This window comes from Callorhinchus milii, unplaced genomic scaffold (assembly GCF_018977255.1).
Source record: "Callorhinchus milii isolate IMCB2004 unplaced genomic scaffold, IMCB_Cmil_1.0 Scaffold17, whole genome shotgun sequence".
Taxonomy (NCBI): domain Eukaryota; kingdom Metazoa; phylum Chordata; class Chondrichthyes; order Chimaeriformes; family Callorhinchidae; genus Callorhinchus; species Callorhinchus milii.
In genome coordinates this window covers 2698024-2715593 of record NW_024704758.1, presented here as the reverse complement: position 1 = coordinate 2715593, position 17570 = coordinate 2698024, and the positions used below count along the sequence as shown (strand labels likewise).

Sequence of the window (17570 nt, the reverse complement as noted above, 5' to 3'; positions counted from 1 at the left end):
TACTCTTATTTACAAGTGTTTTTATTTACAGGGGCCAAATACCTTAGCCCTCCCAGAAAAAAGAAATTTCCACTGTAAAATCTCACAGAGATCAATTAATTCTCTTCAACTGGTTTATTTCCTGGACTAACAGCGCCTGAGGGATTGGGTGCTCCTGCACACTCATCCTTTTACAAAGCCAGCACGTTGAAGATCCCTTATAAATTAATCGGCTCCTTCACAGAAGCGTTCACACACAAAAAAATACTTTCTTCTTCTCCCTGATTAAAAAAAAAGGAAATTCCCTTCTCTTTTCCAATTATGTTGCGGGATCTTTAATGTCCATCTGAAACAGGGGGATCAGACCTCAGTTTAACGTCCCATCCACAGGAAGGCAGGTCCGACAACCCAAATAGTTCAGAGCGCAGAGCGAAGGATTGTCGTGTCACACCCCGAGCTCAGCGGGAGCCTCGCTGAATACTGAATCCAAGCGCTCCCTCAAATTGTCTCCAAAAAAAAAGGCTCAAAAAAATAGAGTCTGGTGGGTGGCAGGAAGGGTTTAAACCTTGACCTTTTCAAGATCGACTTCCGTGACCTGGACGTCCTCGGCCTGCACTGTGAGCGTGGTGGGCTGCCCGCACATGTGCTGGTGGTCTTTCCAGTCCTGCGAGGGAAAGCGACAGAGCAAAGCGAGAAATGCAACACCTTGTCCAAAACGGCCGGATAATCATGAATTACGATAAGAGTGCTTGCAATTGGATACGGCGCCTTAAATCAACGTCGGGCGTCGAGACGTCTCAAACGCGCTTCGTGGGATTTACCAAACTGGGCCTTTTGTACGTTTAATGCTCAGGAACGGGAACGCTATCAAAAGTCTCCCCTCTTGACCCTAGGGGGGGCGCTGCCTCCCCTGAAGACCACGCTCTCGCTCACCTTGCGCTGGCAGAACGTGGAGCAGTAATGAACCTTGTGGCAGCCCGTGCACTCGTTCATCGCCTCTCGCCCACAGTTTATACATGTTTGCTATAAATTGTTGTGGGGAAGAGAGAGAGAGAGAGAGGGATAGAGGGAGGGCGGGCGAAAGGGTTAGAGGGAGAGGGGAAAGAGGGTTAGAGGGTGGGCGGAGAGAGAGTTAGAGGGAGGGGGAAACGAGGGATGATAACGGAGAGAAAGAGAGGGAGAGGGAGTGTAAAAAAGAGCTGTTATTCACAAGTCTTTTTTTTTAAACATCTGGTCAAAACTAACTCCCTCACCCTCCACCCCTCCCTCACCCTCCCCCACTCACTTTGATGATGATCTCAGTTTTCCCATCCGCGTCCTCTCCCTGGTGAAGGGGCATTTGATTCTGGTATTGGTTGAGATTCTGAAGAGCAGATAAAACGCCACAAACAGTCGATATTACTTGTTTTAAGCCGAACCCTGAAGTCTGCTGTCTCAGAACTCCGCCACCCTCAGACTCGCCCAAACTATCCTCCTCTACCCCCTCGCCAGGCTCCGCAAAACACACAGTCACTACAGTTCACAGAAAACCCTGTGAAGCACTTTCAGACGTTCCCACCCTGCCTATCCCCCTTCCCACTCCCTCGGGCGTGCCATCAAGTTTTCTCGTGAAGCTTCAAACACAGATTCCGTCAGTGAGCTCCACACCCTCTGCGCGAAGAAATTCCTCCTCAAACCCCTTTGAGATCTGCTACTGTCTGGAGGACAAATCGGAGAGGAAATTAGGGCTTTGCCTTGAGTCTGAGCCACGGGGAAAGGCAGTGTTTACGCTGACATTACCAAGAGCCTATTTTGTTTTCTGTTGCGTTTCTCCCCTGACGCCCCCCTCCCCCAAACGCTGCCCTGCCTGGACCCTTCCTCTCCCCCGACCCTCCTCCACTCGCCTCTTTCCTCTCCGTCTCCGCCTGTATCTTGGCCTGAGAGACAGCAGCCTCCCGGAAGGCCGCGCTGGCCTGCTTCACCTGCTCGATCAAGGTCTTCAGCTGCTGGGCCATGGCCATCAGCGAGTTGGCCGTCTCCTCCAGGTACAGCCAGCTGCGGCCCTCGGCCACCTCCAGGCCGTTCAGGGTCCCAGGCGACGGGGCTTTGGTTGGGGTGCAGGGCGTTGGCACACCCAGGGCGGGCAGCGACGCCAACACTGCAGGGTGGAGGGAGGGTGGGGGGAAGAGTTGCTGTCAACGCAGTTACTTCACATAGTTTCCAACCACCCCCAAGAGAGAGAGAGAGAGAGATGGTGCAGTGTAAGGCACTATATAAATGTACGCTGTTGTTGTTATTAGCAGCGTAGGATCCAAGGCTCAGGCCAACGATGGTTGGTGTGGTCAAAGCAGGTGACAAGCACCAAGCCTGGGTTTGCTGAGCGGAGGGTGGCAGGCAGGAGGAGATCAGAGAGAGAGAGAGGGGGAAAGACAGAGTAAGAGAGAGGGAGTGAGAGAGAGGAGGGGGGAGCAAGAGAGGAAGCAAGAGAGAGGGAGCGAGAGGAGAGGGAGTTGTGCACGGCTTACCTGTGGTTCCGGTGAAGACGTCTCCTGGGGCTGTGCTGTTGGAGATGATGGTTGTGGTGTCCCCCGAGGAGCTGCGGTCAAATGTCAGGGCCGCGGAGCCAGTGATCTGTCCGGCTGGTGTCATTGTAACTGCAGACGGCACAGACACAGGGTTTAACGCAGTTACTTCACAGTTTCCAACTTCCCCGAGAGAGAGAGAGAGAGAGAGAGACACAGAGACAGAGAGATGGCGCAGTGTTGCTGTGTGCTCCAAGCCCGGCTCTACACAGTTTATAAGCTGCTGGTTATTAAGCGCTCGGGGACGCTACCCTGTGTGTAGGGCACTATATAAATGTACGCTGTTGTTGTTATTAGCAGGGTAGGACCCAAGGCTCAGGCCAATGATGGTTGGTGTGGTCAGAGCAAGTGACAAGCACCAAGCCTGAGTTTGCTGAGCGGAGGGTGGCAGGCGGGAGGAGATCAGAGAGAGAGGGGGAGAGAGACAGTGTGAGACGGAGTGAGAGAGAGGGATCAAGAGAGAGGGAGAGAGGCGGAGGGTGTGAGAGAGAGAGGGAGAGAGAGAGCGCCAGAGGGAGAGAGAGAGAGAGGGTGTGAGAGAGGGACTGAAAGGGAGGATGATGGAGCGAGAGGGAGGGAGAGATAGAGAGGGACTTAGAGAGAGGAGGAGAGAGAGGGGGAGATGGAGAGAGGGAGAAAGAGAGAGAGAGGAAGAGAGCGAGAGGGTGAGATGGGGAGGGGGGCGAGAGAGAGAGAGAGAGAGAGAGAGAGAAGAGTGAGAGGGGGGTGGGGAGATAGATAGAGACAGAGGGAGTGAGAGAGAGGGAGCGAGCGAGCGAGAGGAGAGGGAGTTGTGCACGGCTTACCTGTGGTTCCGGTGAAGACGTCTCCTGGGGCTGTGCTGTTGGAGATGATGGCTGTGGTGTCCCCCGAGGAGCTGCGGTCAAATGTCAGGGCCGCGGAGCCAGTGATCTGTCCGGCTGGTGTCATTGTAACTGCAGACGGCACATGCACAGAGTTTAACGTTTACCGTAACTTTCCCGCTTCCAGCCAACACCAAAAAGTCAGGACAGAATGAAGACAACTCAGATTAGGTCTGGGGGACTTTATATAAGGCCCCAGCCCCTCGGGTTGTCGTCTCGACGTGAAATGCTCGATATAAATACAATTTATTGTTGTTGTTCATAAAATTGTACAGCACAGAAGGAGGCCATTCGGTCCATCATGTCTGTGTGCCGACTCTCTTAAAAGAGCTATCCAATTCAATCCCACTCACCCCCCGCGTTCTCCCCAAAGCTCTGCAAGCTTGTCCTCCCCAAGGGAGGAGGACAAGTTGTTGTTGTTGTTATTGTCAAGCAAAAGATTCTGTCCCCCGCATCACATCGAAGCACCAGAGGAGTCTCTCTCCTGGTGTCCTGCCCGACAATTCCTCCCCACCCCTCCCCTCTGGTAAAATCGGTTATTCAATTCCTTGCTGTTTGTGGGACGATGGTTGCACTGTTCTGGCCTCCGCTGTGTAACCAATAAACAAACCCGCTATCAAACATAAGGACTGATTAAGCGACGCCGAAACTAAGTGGAGCCGTGTCAATATTTGCTCCCCGAAACTCATCTTAATTGCTCCACAGCCCAGCGCACACAGAGTCTCGTTCTAGCCAGATATCAGAGACTGTGATGCAAGTCACTATAAGTCACTAATATGGTCCACAACAACAACAACAAGATTACATTTGTATAGCGCCTTTCACGTCGGGAGGACGTCCCAAGGCGCTGACAAATGGACTGAGAAACTGTGAGCGAGTGTACTAGCGGGCTGAGCGCAGCAGTGAGTCGGTCTTGCTGCATTATAAACAACAATATTTATACAGCGCCCTGGAGGATAGCTGGATTGCACTGTACAATACAATTTACTTTTACTGGACGCACTTCACATCAGGAAGCCGTCTCAAAGTGCTCGACACCCCCGGCTGGGCACCTGAGCCGTGGGGATGGGGGTGGGGGGGTGAAGGGGACAGGGGGTGGGGGGGTAGATTACCAAAGACGCGGGCAAAAGTAAAATTTGGTCCCTCGCTCCATGGCTGTTTGGGGGGCATCTCTGTAAATTGGCTGCCGCGATTCGGCAACAAAAATACACAGTCAATTCACTTCACAGTATATTCTGTGAAGCGCTTTCAGACGTTTCAATGACAACGTGATAAGGCTCTATATCAAATGCAAGGATTATTAATAATAATAACTATTAATAATCCCTTGCTCCCTTCAAGGCACATCTCAAGACCCTCCTCTTCAACCGCGCCTTTGCCTACCCTCCTACCCTCCCTGATCCCCCCCCCCCACCAACTTGGTTCCAAATCCCTGACTGTCCAGCATCTCGGGATGTCCTCCCAACGTGAAAGGTGTTGTGTAAGTATAATTTTGTACGGTGTAACAGAGTGCCACGTACATGTGGTGCCTGGTGTGGCCGGGAGCAGGGTGATGTTCTTCGGCGATTCTTTCTTGACCGGGGTGACCGTCTGCTCGTTCTCCTTCTTGCGCCGTTTGTATGGCACAAACAGCCTGACGGGTCCGGTCTGTGCAGAGAGAACGAAAGCGCCCGTCACTCGTTTGCCGTCCTCCTTTAGCACAAGCACAAAGGGCAGGACACTTAAAAGCCACCTCCACACACACGCACACACGCATGCACACACTCACATTCGTTATGGTTTCAAGATATCACAACTGGTCGGGGCACAGGTAATAGAACACAACATAGAACGCAAGGTTCATTATTATAGTTATTATAAAAAGACCCTTCTCTCTCCCTCTCCCCCTCCCAATCTAGTGCTCCGGGACTCTACCCAGCATGAAGGGCGCTATACAAATGAAAGTTGTTGCTGTTGGTGGTGGTGGTGTAGCCCCACTGTCCACGGCCGCTCACCTTCACCCAGGTGCCCTCAGCCGGGAGGTCGACGCCGCAGACTTCTCCGCAGCTGTTGACAGTGTCTCCCCGAGACTGGCTGCCTGTAGGTGCACTGCAGTGGGCCGAGCCTGGCAAGCTCAGTTTTGCCCTCTCCCATCCCCCCGATTTGGAGAGCACCGCTATGGTGAGACGCTCCACCTGTCGGCCAAGCCCAGAAATGGACACAAACGCGAGTTACAAGGGATTCGTGGCCTCCTAGACTGACCCGCTCGGCTTCTGGGCCCTGACTATACCAGGCCCCCGCCTCCCCCAACCCGGTCCGTCCCTCCCAAAGCAACGTGAAGAGAAACTCGATACCCCACAGAAGGTGTAACAGTAATTCACTGCGACTATGCAATGTGACACATTGACATTGCGTCCTTCAGATGAGACGTTAAACCGAGATGCTGTCCACCTGTTCAGGTGGATGTCAAAGATCCTCCTACACAACACCATTAGAGCACGTACAGCACTCCAGTGGAGGCATAAGCTGACCATGAGGAACTCACCAGAGACATGTCGTCACAGCAGGCGGCACAGGTACAGGAAGCTGCGTGGGGATTCAGGATTCCGTCCTGCAGAACACAGAGAGCACATTAAATTTCACCTTTTGCACACCAGCTCCGCTCAAGGGCTCCGTTGTGCATTTGGCACAGGTTTTACATTGACGGAAATGTTGGTTTTTCTTTCATCGGTAACAGAAAGTAAAATAGACCGGGGGTGGGGGGTGGTGTGGGGAAGTGGGGGTGGGGGGTGTGGGGAAGTGGGGGTTGCTCGGCTTTCAAGCTCTCAGGCTCCGGTCTGCTCCATGTCTCCCGCCCGACCCGCCCTACCATCGGTGGCCGGGCTTTCAGCCTCTCTGCCCCCACACTCCGGAACTCTATCCCACGGTCCCTTCGCCTCGCTCCTCCCTTGCCTCCTTCAAGGCCGGTCTCAAGACCCTTCTCTTCGACCGTGCCTTCGGTCGCCCTCCCACCTCTCTGCCTTCCCTCACCCCTACACCACCTCTCCCCCATGCTCGGGCCCCGACACCTGACTGTTCAGCGCTTTGGGACGTCCTCCCGACGTGAAAGGCGCTCTGTAAATGTAATTTTGTTGTTGTGTTGTTGTTGTCTCTCGGCAACGTTTGTTAAACAATGTCGGTAAAGCAGTGAGGAACGTAACATTGCGTGTCACCGGTCAACTTACACAAACAAAATCCCTCAAGAGGTTTTGAAAATCTGGAGCGGCTGATGTAATATTAGTTAGTCAGTGGGTTAGTAAGTCATTCGCTTTTAAGAGAGAATTACATAAATATTTTAAAAAGAATAATATAAAATGGTCTGTGTGCGATGGTGGTGGGGGGCTGGTGGGGAGAGAGTGGAAAAGAAATCTTTCTGAAAACCATAACATGTGCAATGGGCAAAATCTCTTGTGTGCTGTAAATGATCTTGAGTGATTTTGAATGATCAGCCGCGTCTGATGAGAGTGAGAGGTCAGCTCACTATCCCGGCCTGCTCCTTACAAAAAGGGCAAAAGAGGCTTGAACCGGGCACCATTGCGAGATATCACTTGCCCACAAAACACACCGTCACTACACTTTACAGTAAATCCTGTGAAGCGCTTTGAGACTTCCTCCCGACGTGAAAGGTTCTGTACCAAATTGTGTTTAATTATTATTCTCTGAGCGGCTGACCCAATGTACACTGTGCCACACTTATCCCCGAACGATACGATCTGTTTGTTCAAGTATATTTCCAATCGTCACTGGGTAGCACGGAAGTCATTTGTCATAAAGATTAACTACCAAATCAATTCAGGATATATATGCTTTGATTAATCAAGAGTGTAGATAAGGCAGCAGTGTAATTTTGTTCCGAGTATTACACTATCCAATGATGCAGCCCATTTATTCCTCTATAAAGTAACTAATAATATTATGATATTATAATATTCATAATAGGTGTACAGTAGGTGTAACAACAGGCCAATTAGGATTAGGATCAAATTCATCGCTGTCCATTAAAGATCCCGCAGGACTATTTGAAAAGAATCGTAAGTTTCTCGTAGCCGACAATCCTCCAGATAAAACCGGCAAGTCACATCCTTGCTGTTTGTGGGATCTCGGTCCATTTAAATGCCTGCCTGCCGTGTTCCCCTAAAACGTACACAGTCACTACAGTTTATAGAAAACTCCGTGAATTCCGCTCTCTGGAACACAATCCCGGAGTCCTTCTGACTTGCTCCCTCCCTCTACTCATTCAAGGTCCGTCAAGACCAACCTCTCTGATCTTGTTTTCGTAAGAACATAAGAATAGGAGCAGGAGTAGGCCATTCGGTCCCTTGAGCCTGCCCCACCATCGGTCACCTTTCCCCTCTCCACCCCCAGCTCGGGTGCCAAGCCGGTAATTGGTAAGCCTTGGGACGTCCTCCCAACGTGATAGGCGCTGTACAAATGCATTGGTTTGTATTGTGAAGCACGTCAATGTTATAAATGGTCAGGATTTTTATTATAATAATTAATGGAGAAAATTTGGCAGTTAAAGATATATAAGCGATTAGAATTACTGATCGCTGTCTCTATCAATGACGCTCCAAGGCACTGTCTGCCGTGAAGGGCGCTTTATAAATGCAAGTTGTTGTTGTTTCAGGAAGGACGATGAAAAGGTCTTACTTGGATCAGACACTGTAAAGGTCTCCCTGCATATCGTATGCTTCTCTTCCAGTCTTTGCTGCTGGCTCTCCCGGCTATACCTTCGAACTCTGTGGGCGTAAACCACGTTTCCCCGTTCTTAATGCATCGCCCACGGCCTCCTGCAAAGAAATCGCACAAGATTTTAGCCGCTGTCAAAAAAACAATTGGTGTCAGCCTGGCTCAGCTGGGAGTGAAAACTTCTTGTAGCTAAACTGCACTGAGGGAGAAAAGGACAGTGTCTTTGCATACAACACTGGTGTCCTCTAGTGTCAGAGTGAAAGTACTGCTGCCAGGCAGGTCAGCTCATGATGACTTTAGCCGCGTCTTCGGAATCTGTGTTTAAAAAGGGGAAGGAAAGCATGTGGGGTCAAAGCCAAACATTTCCTGGATAGCTTTACCCACTCATGCCTGACAACAATCCCCGTAGGTTCCTTTCACTTTCACGCAGCCTGCTTACCCAATTCCTCTTCACCCTCTACATGCTCCCCCTTGGTGACGTCATCCGCAGACGTGGGGTAAATTTCCGCACGTATGTGGATGACACCCAAATCTACCTCTGCCTCCACCCTTATTCCAGGACAAGTGGCGTCCTGACCGACTGCCTGTCCAACTTCAAGTCCTGGACGAGGGCCAACTTTCTCCAACTCAATGTCAGCAAGACTGAGGCCCTCCTGATTGGCTCGCGCCAGCGCCTCCGCATTTCAGGCACTGGCAACATCAGCCTCCATTGCTGCACACTCAACCTCACTAAGCCAGTCAGGAACCTGGGTGTCTTGTTTGACCCTGAACTGTCCTTTCTCCCCCACATCCGCGCCATGACCGGCACTGCCTACCACCACCTCCGCAACATTGCCAGACTCCACCACTGCCTCACCCCTCAGGCTGCCCAAACCCTCACCCATGCATTTCCCAACTCTTCCCTTCACAAGCTGCAGATCATCTAAAATTCTGCAGCTCGTGTACTCTCATGCACCAGGCTACATGGCCCCATCACTCCCACCCTCGCCCGACTCCACTGGCTCCCCATTCCCCAGAGGATCGAGTTCAAGATCCTTGTCTTCACCTTTAAGGCCATCCATGGCCTTGCCCCCTCCTACCTCTCTGACCTGCTGACTCCCTACGAACCTGCCCGCTCCCTCCGTTCAGGGGGCTTCGGCCTGCTCCATGTTTCTCACCCGCCCGACCCGCCCTACCATCGGTGGCCGAGCTTTCAGCTTCTCTGACCCCACACTCTGGAACTCCATCCCACAGTCCCTTCGCCTCGCTTCCTCCCTTGCCTCCTTCAAGGCCGGTCTCAAGACCCTTCTCTTAGACCGTGCCTTTGGTCTCCCTCCCACCTCTCTGCTTTCCCTCACCCCTATACCACTCCTTCCTCATGCTCGGGCCCCGACACCTGACTGTTCAGCGCTTTGGGACGTCGTCCCGACATGAAAGGCGCTCTGTAAATGTAATTTTGTTGTTGTTGTATTAGGTGCAGAGTGTGCGTTTGGGTAACTGCTGGATTCTAACCAGCTAAAATTGCACATAACTTGCCATTGATATCGCTGTCCTGGCAAACTTTGCCGTTAGCTAGGACCACTCTACCTATTAGGGCTTTGGCTTGCAGGGTTAATAGGAGCTGAGTGGGAGGATTTCCTGCCCCCAGTGACTGGTCCCTTGAGGTTTGGGCTGGAGGTCCTTACCTGAGCCGAGCTTGTTTTTGTACAGAATTCCACTGATGTTCCGGCACCTGACCGGGAGCTCGTTCTCATACACCGACGGATCCCAGTGGTACTTGGTCCCGTCTTTCTCTGGCCCCAGAGTCAGAGGAGTCGAAGGGGTCTGCGGGCCTGGGGTCAAAAGAGGAGCAGAACAGGCTTGGAGAGGAACGTTTTGTACAGTGTTAAGAGTTTCTCTCTCTCAGGGCATGGCACCCACCCCACCCCTTCTAGTTTAGGAAGGCGTTTTAAAAAAACAGCCAGAGATCTCTCCCCCCAACCCTCGATCAACTTAATACTCCTTCACAAAAAATATATGGTTACTCAATTTACGACTCTTTGTGGGACACTGCCGTGTGCAATTGGATGCCACGTTTCGCCCACAAAGTACACAGTCAATCCAATTTACAATATATCCTTTGAGCGTTTTGAGACATCTCAACAATGCGATAAAGCACTATATCAAATGCAAGGATTATTATTATTACTGACAGAACTCGTCGAGACACATGAAGGCAATAGAATACAACAACAACTTGTATTTATATAGCCCCCTCACGCAGGATAGCTTGCCAGCACACTTGACAGTGGCGGATTATATATTATTATTTTATTATTAATGTCCAGAGACAATCAATTCACTTTACAGTATATTCTTTGAGACGACTCAAAGACGTGATAAGGCGCTGTATCCAATGCAAGGATTATTATTATTATTAGAGACATCACCTGCGCCTCAGAACGTGGTGCTGTAATTTTCGGGGTTCCCTTCTAGGTGGCGCCAGGCTATTAAGACAGAGGGAATCTATTCCCCTTTACCTGGAGTCACTGGGGTGCTCGGGGCCTTTAAGCCAGTCGTTTCTACGATGCTGCCGTCCGTGTGGACCACGATCAGGGTGGCCTTGTCTGTGGGGAGGCCTTCTCCAATCTGAAGAGTCGTTCGTCCAGACTGCAAAGAGCCAAAGAGAACGAACCACAATCCTGAATCTTCATCCCTGAGGGCATTTGATGCCGTGAATAACAGCAAGACTTCCCAAAGCTTCCCATTTCATGACTTTCAGTTGGAACCCCTCCCCCATCCCCATCACTGAGGCCTGTTCCCTGCCTCTGATGGGACTCCTGATACCCTCACATGATAGTTGCTGGGAGGGAGGGAGGGAGGGAGCGGAGAGTGCTCAGGTCCAAATCCCTGACTGTCCAGCTCCTTGGGATGTCCTTCCCCCAGACGCTATACAAATGTAACTTCTTGTTGTTGTTGTTGACTCATTGATCCGACGGAATCCATCCCAGTCACTCACTCGGCACAGCGCAGTGTGCGAGGGGACGAAAGCTGTCCTCTCTCTCTCTTTCCCTCCCTCCCCACCACCCATGAGCTTGTAATAAAATTATCCCCAATCTGAATTACACAAACTGTGTCCTGGCCAAAGGATCCCCCGGATACAATTACTCATTCACTTCATGGCCGTATGCAAAATTGGCTCCTGCGATTCCGCCTACCAAATCAGTCGCTACAATTTATGGTAAATCCTGTGAAGCGCTTTGAGATGCCCTCGTGACATGAAAGGTAGCAAGGCATCAAATGTAAGGATTATTATGGTTATTATCGACTATGCTGCTATAACCTTTAACAAAAGAATCAAACGCAGATTAAAGGACTGAACTTTGATCATATATGGACTGTGTATGTTTAACCGTGATGTGGAAATTCAGCAATAGTTAGTCTGCCACTGTTTAAGCTTTTCCGCGCAAATTTCTCAGGCCAAGGTGAAGGGTGCCAGGTCTGGCTAAGGCGGTGGGAAATTCCAGGCTTCGGTGAAACTTATTTTCTCCTAAGACGCCAAGTGGCCGAAACACGTTGTGTGTAACAGCGAGCACTCACCAGCACGTGCTCGGAAATAGAGGCGTTGGCCACTGATGTCGTGAAGACATTGTCTGCTGCTGTCATGTTTCCCACCGTCACCGTTGTCACTTCTGCAACACAAAGCACACGGGCACTTAGTCCTCTTTCGCCAGCAAAGTAAAACATCTCAATTGTACTGCACTTTACTGTAATGTCCGCTGCAAAGATCCCGGGGCCGTTTCATTCCATAGTGATTTCTTTTGGAAAATAACATTTTGGGATACAGTATATGAGTAATTTACGACATGATATATAGTAAAGCGTAGTGTGCTTGGAAGAACCAGGCAAATTTGGATCTAAGGTTCCCAAAGTTTTCCACTCTGTTGTAGACTAATTCACACAGAATTAATTGCTATTAACACCTCCATCATTGTAGCATGTGCCTACCAGGATGGTAGAAGGCAAGGTAAATGGACCTTGGACTTTTTTTGTCCAGCAATTCCTATGATTCATTTTCCTATTACTATTTTCACTGATCACGGCTGCACTGTGCCGCTCGATCCATTATAAAGCTCATCCTGGCTCAGTTGATAGCACTGTCGTCTCTAAGTCACTAGGTTGGGGGTTCAAGCCACATGTCAGGACTTGGAACTCATATAGTCTAGGTTGAAGCTTCAATGCGATGTTGGGGGTATGCTGCATTCTTGCAGGTGCCGTTTTTCAGGTGAGATGTTAACCACCTGCCTCTTCAGGTGGACTTTAAAGATCCCATGGCACTACATAAAAAGAGAAGGGAGTCTCCACCGGGTGTCTTGGCCAACAATCCCCCAAATAAAAGTGCTCATTCACTTCATAGCTATTTGTGAGACATTACTGTGTGCAAATTGGCTGGTGGGTTCGCCTAGAAAAACAGTCACTGCACTTTACAATACATGCTGTGAAGCACTTTGAAACGTTCCCCCGACATGAAAGCGGAGTCCTGTAGCTCAGTGGTTAGAGCACTCGCTTTGCAAGCGAGAGACCTGAGTTCAATTCCAGGCAGAGGGCGAAACCTTGGGCAAGTTTCCTTACTCCACACAGAGCCTAATAATAATCCCTCCAAAAACCCAAAACAATTATAAATTGGTCATTTTCAATCTACGACTGTTTGTGGGACATTGCTGTGCGCAATTGGCTGCCGCGTTCGCCCACAAATATACAGTCAACTCACTTTACAGTGTATTCTGTGAAGCGCTTTGGGACGTCCTCCCGACGTGAAAAGCGCTATATCAAATGCAAGGATTATTATTATTATTATAAAGGCACTGTATCAAATGGAAGGATTATATTGTTGTTCGTTATCAACTAACCTGCTCACCTTTATCTTCAGATGAAAAATAACCAGGTTGGTCTGCGTGTCGAAGGCTCCGTGGCCTGTCTGATCTCATCTTTCCAGAATACCCAACCTACCATCTTCCCCCAAAATAAAATTGCTCACTTTCACTCCATGGTTGTTTGTGGGAATTTGCTGTGCACAAACTGACTGCCACGTTTCACCCTCAAAATACAACTCCACTTTACAGTATATCCTATGAAGCGCTTTGAGACATCTTGTTGATGTGATAAGGCACAATATCAAATGCAAGGATTATTCTTATTTATTCCCATTATGCTACAACCATTCTGCTTGGTAACCTGATCTCCTTGTTGACCATGTGTGTAAAGACAAGCTTCCTGATGCCGGTTCTAAACATTGCATCTTGTAACTCTGTTGCCTGTGTTCTCTGCCTTTATAAGGGACGTGGAGGTATTCTGAGGCTGGTACAGTATGGCCTAGGTCCGTCCGTTCGTGGTGGCCAACCTCCCCACATTATAGAAGGGATGAAGCGGCACTGGAGAGGGTGCAAAGGAGATTGACAAGATGAATCTCCAACAAAGTAATCAATCATAGAGATAAACAAAATAGTACAGATTTATGCCATAAATCAAGAAATTGATGAACAACGGTTGACCAACAATTGTTTCTAGATTGAGCATTTCTTGAGGTATGGCAATATGCTATTTTGTTATCTCTAGGGTTGATGATTTTGTTGGCCAACTAAAGAAAGGACTGGCCACCAACGGGCCTGTGTGCTTGTGTGAATACATCAGAATATACAGCACAGAAACAGGCCATTCGGCCCAACTGGTCTATTCCCGTGTTTGTGCTCCACATGAACCTCCTCCCGATCCAAGCCTTCAAGCATAACCTTTTATTCTTTCTCCCTCATGTACCTATCTAGCTTTCCCTTAAATACATTTATGCTATTTGCCTCAACAACTCCGTGTGGTTCAGGATGTTCCACATTCCCACTACTCTCTGTGTGAAGAAATTTCTTCTAACTTCCCTATTTGATCTATTTGGGACTATTTTATATTGATGGCCCCTGGTTTTGGTCTCCCCCACAAGTAGAAACACCTTCCCTGCGTCTACCCTATCAAAACCTTTCATAATTTTAAAGACCTCTATCAGGTCACCCCTTACCCTCCTCTTTTCAAGAGAAGAGTCCAAGCATGTTCAGCCTTTCCTGATAGATATAACCTCTCAGTTCTGGGATCATCCTTGTGAATCTCCTTTGCACCCTCTCCAGTGTCTCTGCGTCCCTTCTATAATGTGGGGACCAGAACTGCACACAGTATCCTAAGTGTGGTCTAACCGAGGTTCTATAGAGGTTTACTCAGCTTTTCATTTCTATCCCTCTAGAAATGAACCCCAATGCCTGGTTTGCCTTTTTTATGGCCTTATTAACCTGTGTTGCTACTTTCGGTGAATTGTGTTTGTGTACCCTTCGGTCCTTTTGCTCATCTACCCCCATTTAGGTTTTTACTTTCCAGGATGCACGCGACTTTTCCAGGATGTATGTTATGTGTGCATGAAGTTCAAAGCTCCGTTACGAGGCCGCCTTTGCCTCGCCCTTTGCAGGCTGCCAACCAGGAGTGGGCACTTGGTGGGTGGGGGGAGTGGCGGGTGGGGGGCAATCAGCCGGGTGTCTGACACTCCTGGAAACCCAACCCCACGTTGAAAGACTCTCCAAACCAAGCTGAGGTTTCAACGTTTCAATGCCTCCCGGCTACACGTGCAAATCCCAAGAGATAGGTCGTCGGAATGGAATGCGACCTCTCTCTCTCCCTGGAGAGAGGCATCCTGCTCACCTAATTCCGGAAAGTATTAGACGCAGGTTGGCAAGAGCCAAGGCTTGGGGATTGGGGGGAGGCACATCCCCAGAGTGTGCGTCGGGGTAACTGCCAGAGTCTACCCAGCTAAAATTTCCAGAGGATCGATTTCAAGATCCTCATCCTCACCTACAAGGCCATTCACGGCCTCGCTCCCTCCTACCTCTCCGACCTACTACCCCCCTACCTACCTGCCCGTACCCTCCGTTCCTCTGGCTCCGGTCTGCTCCATGTCCCCCGCCCCAACCGCCCTACCATCGGTGGCCGGGCCTTCAGCCTCTCAGCCCCCAGACTCTGGAACTCCATCCCCCAGTGCCTTCGCCGCCTCCTCCCTTTCCTCCTTCAAGGTCGGTCTCAAGACCTTTCTCTTTGACCGTGGCTTCAGCTCCCCTCTCGACTCTCTACCCCTCCTCGCTCCCTCCCTTCCCTCCCCTCACCCTGACCATTTCCCCCCAATGCTCGGGTCCTGACCCAACTGTACAGCGCCTCGGGACGTCCTCCCGACGTGAAAGGCGCTCTGTAAATGGAATCTTGTTGTTGTTGTTAAAGCCGCACAGCTTGGCGGGGAGATCCCTGCATGTCCGGCTGGGACCACCCTCCCCCTTAGGGCTGCGGTTTGCTGAGTGGGATGACTCCCTCTGCCCCCCCCCCCCCCCCCGCTGCCCAGTGACTGTCTGACCCTGGCAAAGGGAGAGCCAATGCCAATGACCAACCACTGTATGCAGCAGCTGCTGCTGTTATCGGGGGGTGACAGCTCCGGCGGCGGCGGGTGGTGGTGGTGGTGTTAGTGCTGCTGTTGCTCGGGGGGAAAAAAAAGAGAATCCCTGCAGCAGCAGCAGCATCGGGGCCCTGCGGTGCAGCCGAGCGCGAGCCGCGCGTGAACCCCCGGCTCGGGCTGGAGCCGCGGCGCGAGGGCTCGAGGGCGGGTGGGCGGGGGATTCCCGGGCCCGCGTTCCAAATCCGGGCCCGCGTTCCAAATTCGAACGCCGCCGCGGGCGGGCGGACGGACGGACGGACTCCCAATCAATCGCTCTCCCGCCCGACCGACCGCGCGCTCCCGCAGCAAACTCTCCTCCCGCCTCCTCCCCGCGTCCCGCGGGGGTTCGGAAATGCCAGATTCTCCCCCCCCCCCCCCCCGCCCCTCAAAAAAACCCCGACCCCCCCCCCCCCCCACGGTAACGAGTGGCATCACCCTTTGCGTTTCGAATCGCACGGTTTTTTTTTCTGTGTTTTTTTTTCGCGCGCACTACAATCTCACGCGTGTGTCTGTGTCTATATATATATATATATAGATATATAGCGTTCCCCCCCCCCCAAAAAAAAATCGCAGCATTTATTTGAGGGACGGCTGGGGCGCGAGGGAACGCCGCGTTGCTTTGGAGAGTTTTTGTGATATATATGTATATATATATATATATGTGTGTGTATATATATGTATATATATATATGCAATTGAATTCAATTGCAAAAAAAAACTATTCCCCCCCACCCACACACACGCGCGCGCGCGCGAAAAAAAAATGCACAGAAAGCGGAGTTGCACCAAAAGTGCATTTTATTGCATTCGTAACGAGTTACGATCTCAGCTTTCGCTTTGCGAAATTCTCTTCGGCCCGAGTTCGGGTACACTCGGGGCTTTACCCCCCCCCCCCACACACACACACCTCGCCCCCCCCCCCCCCCCGTCGAAATATATGTCTCGTCTTTTATCTTTTTATTTTTTTTGGGGGGGGGGGGGAGGGGTGAAAAAAAAACCTCAGCGATTTTTTATTGTAAAAAATGCAGCGGCCGATGTGTTGCGAAGTGTATTTTTTTTTAATTTGCAAAAGAATGTATTTAGCATTTCACTGCACGATGTGTGTGTGTGTGTGTGTGAGGAGGGGGGGGGTGGGGGTGGGGGTTGTCTCTCTCTCGCTCGCTCTGGGCTCGGCCGCCGTACTTGCCTGCGAAGGCGCCCTCGTCCGAGTTCGGCAGCTGCTCGGCGATGTCGAGCTGCTCTTCCCCCATCACCGAAACCGTCGTCACTTCAGGCGACTCCATTCCGATCTCCTTCGCCTCCATCCTCCCTCTTTCCGAGCGGCTCACGACCGAAACCGAATGCCTCCTGTCGCCTCTCCCCTCCTCCTCCTCGTCCTCGCCCTCCTCGCTCGCGCAACCCCCCCCCCCCACACCGCCACCCACGAGCCCGAAGCCGAGGCCGCCGAAGCCGAGCTTCCCGAAGCCGAGGCCGCCGAAGCCGAGCACCCGAAGCCGAGGTCCCCGAAGCCGAGGCCACCGAAACCGAGGCCGCCGAAGCCGAGGCACCCGAAGCCGAGGCCGCCGAATAGCCGAGCACCCGAAGCCGAGGCCGCCGAGCACCCGAAGCCGAACCCGAGCTTCGGCTCCCTCTGCGGACACTCACGAACTCCTCTCGGAAATGGGCGGGGCTTAGGCTCTCTCTGTGTGTCTCTCTCTCTCTCTCGTCTCTTATTCTTCTTTTCCAATTCTTTTCTTGTGTGTGTGTGTGTGTGTCTTCAGCTACATAGCAAACTATCCCGTGGTGCAAAGCATCCCCTCCCTCCACCCCTTCTCTTTCTCTCTCTACCCCACCCCCTCCCCCCCTCGCACTCTCTCTCCCTTTCTGTTTGGGGGTCGAGGGTGTTTTTCGGGGTGGACGGCGGAGGAGAGGAGGTGTCCTTTGTTCTGTGCGTCGACTTTATAAAGTTCTGCAAACCGCCCGCGTGGAGCAATCTTTGCGTGTGGCTCTCCG

General features: G+C 51.3%; 1 protein-coding gene across 6 annotated transcripts; it reads right to left on the bottom strand.

The window, feature by feature from the left end:
- Window positions 1-309: 309 nt before the first annotated feature.
- On the bottom strand, window positions 310-16974 carry LOC103189089 (DEAF1 transcription factor). 6 transcript variants are annotated; one of them, XM_042341615.1, is made up of 14 exons: window positions 16765-16974; window positions 11669-11760; window positions 10609-10738; window positions 9775-9921; window positions 8072-8211; window positions 5928-5993; window positions 5398-5577; window positions 4924-5095; window positions 3347-3475; window positions 2484-2612; window positions 1863-2116; window positions 1265-1342; window positions 913-1002; window positions 310-643 (listed from the first exon to the last, which is right to left on the bottom strand). In XM_042341615.1, exons 1-14 carry the CDS (start codon window positions 16880-16882, stop codon window positions 539-541), a joined length of 1830 nt encoding a protein of 609 aa, XP_042197549.1. In that variant the 5' UTR covers window positions 16883-16974; the 3' UTR covers window positions 310-538. The 6 variants fall into 6 exon arrangements, with proteins under 6 accessions (XP_042197549.1, XP_042197551.1, XP_042197550.1 ...); XM_042341617.1 differs by having other exon boundaries at window positions 1941-2116; XM_042341616.1 differs by having other exon boundaries at window positions 4924-5050.
- Window positions 16975-17570: the final 596 nt, after the last annotated feature.

Bases quoted from the DNA above. Each gene is read 5' to 3' on its own strand.
- LOC103189089 (XM_042341615.1), bottom strand. From the start codon at position 16,882: ATGGAGGCGAAGGAGATCGGAATGGAGTCGCCTGAAGTGACGACGGTT. The intron at 1,343-1,862 runs GCGAGTGGAGGA...TCTGCTCTTCAG, and splicing joins CGGAGACGGAGAGGAAAGAG to AATCTCAACCAATACCAGAA. The intron at 1,003-1,264 runs GTGAGTGGGGGA...AACAATTTATAG, and splicing joins AAACTGAGATCATCATCAAA to CAAACATGTATAAACTGTGG.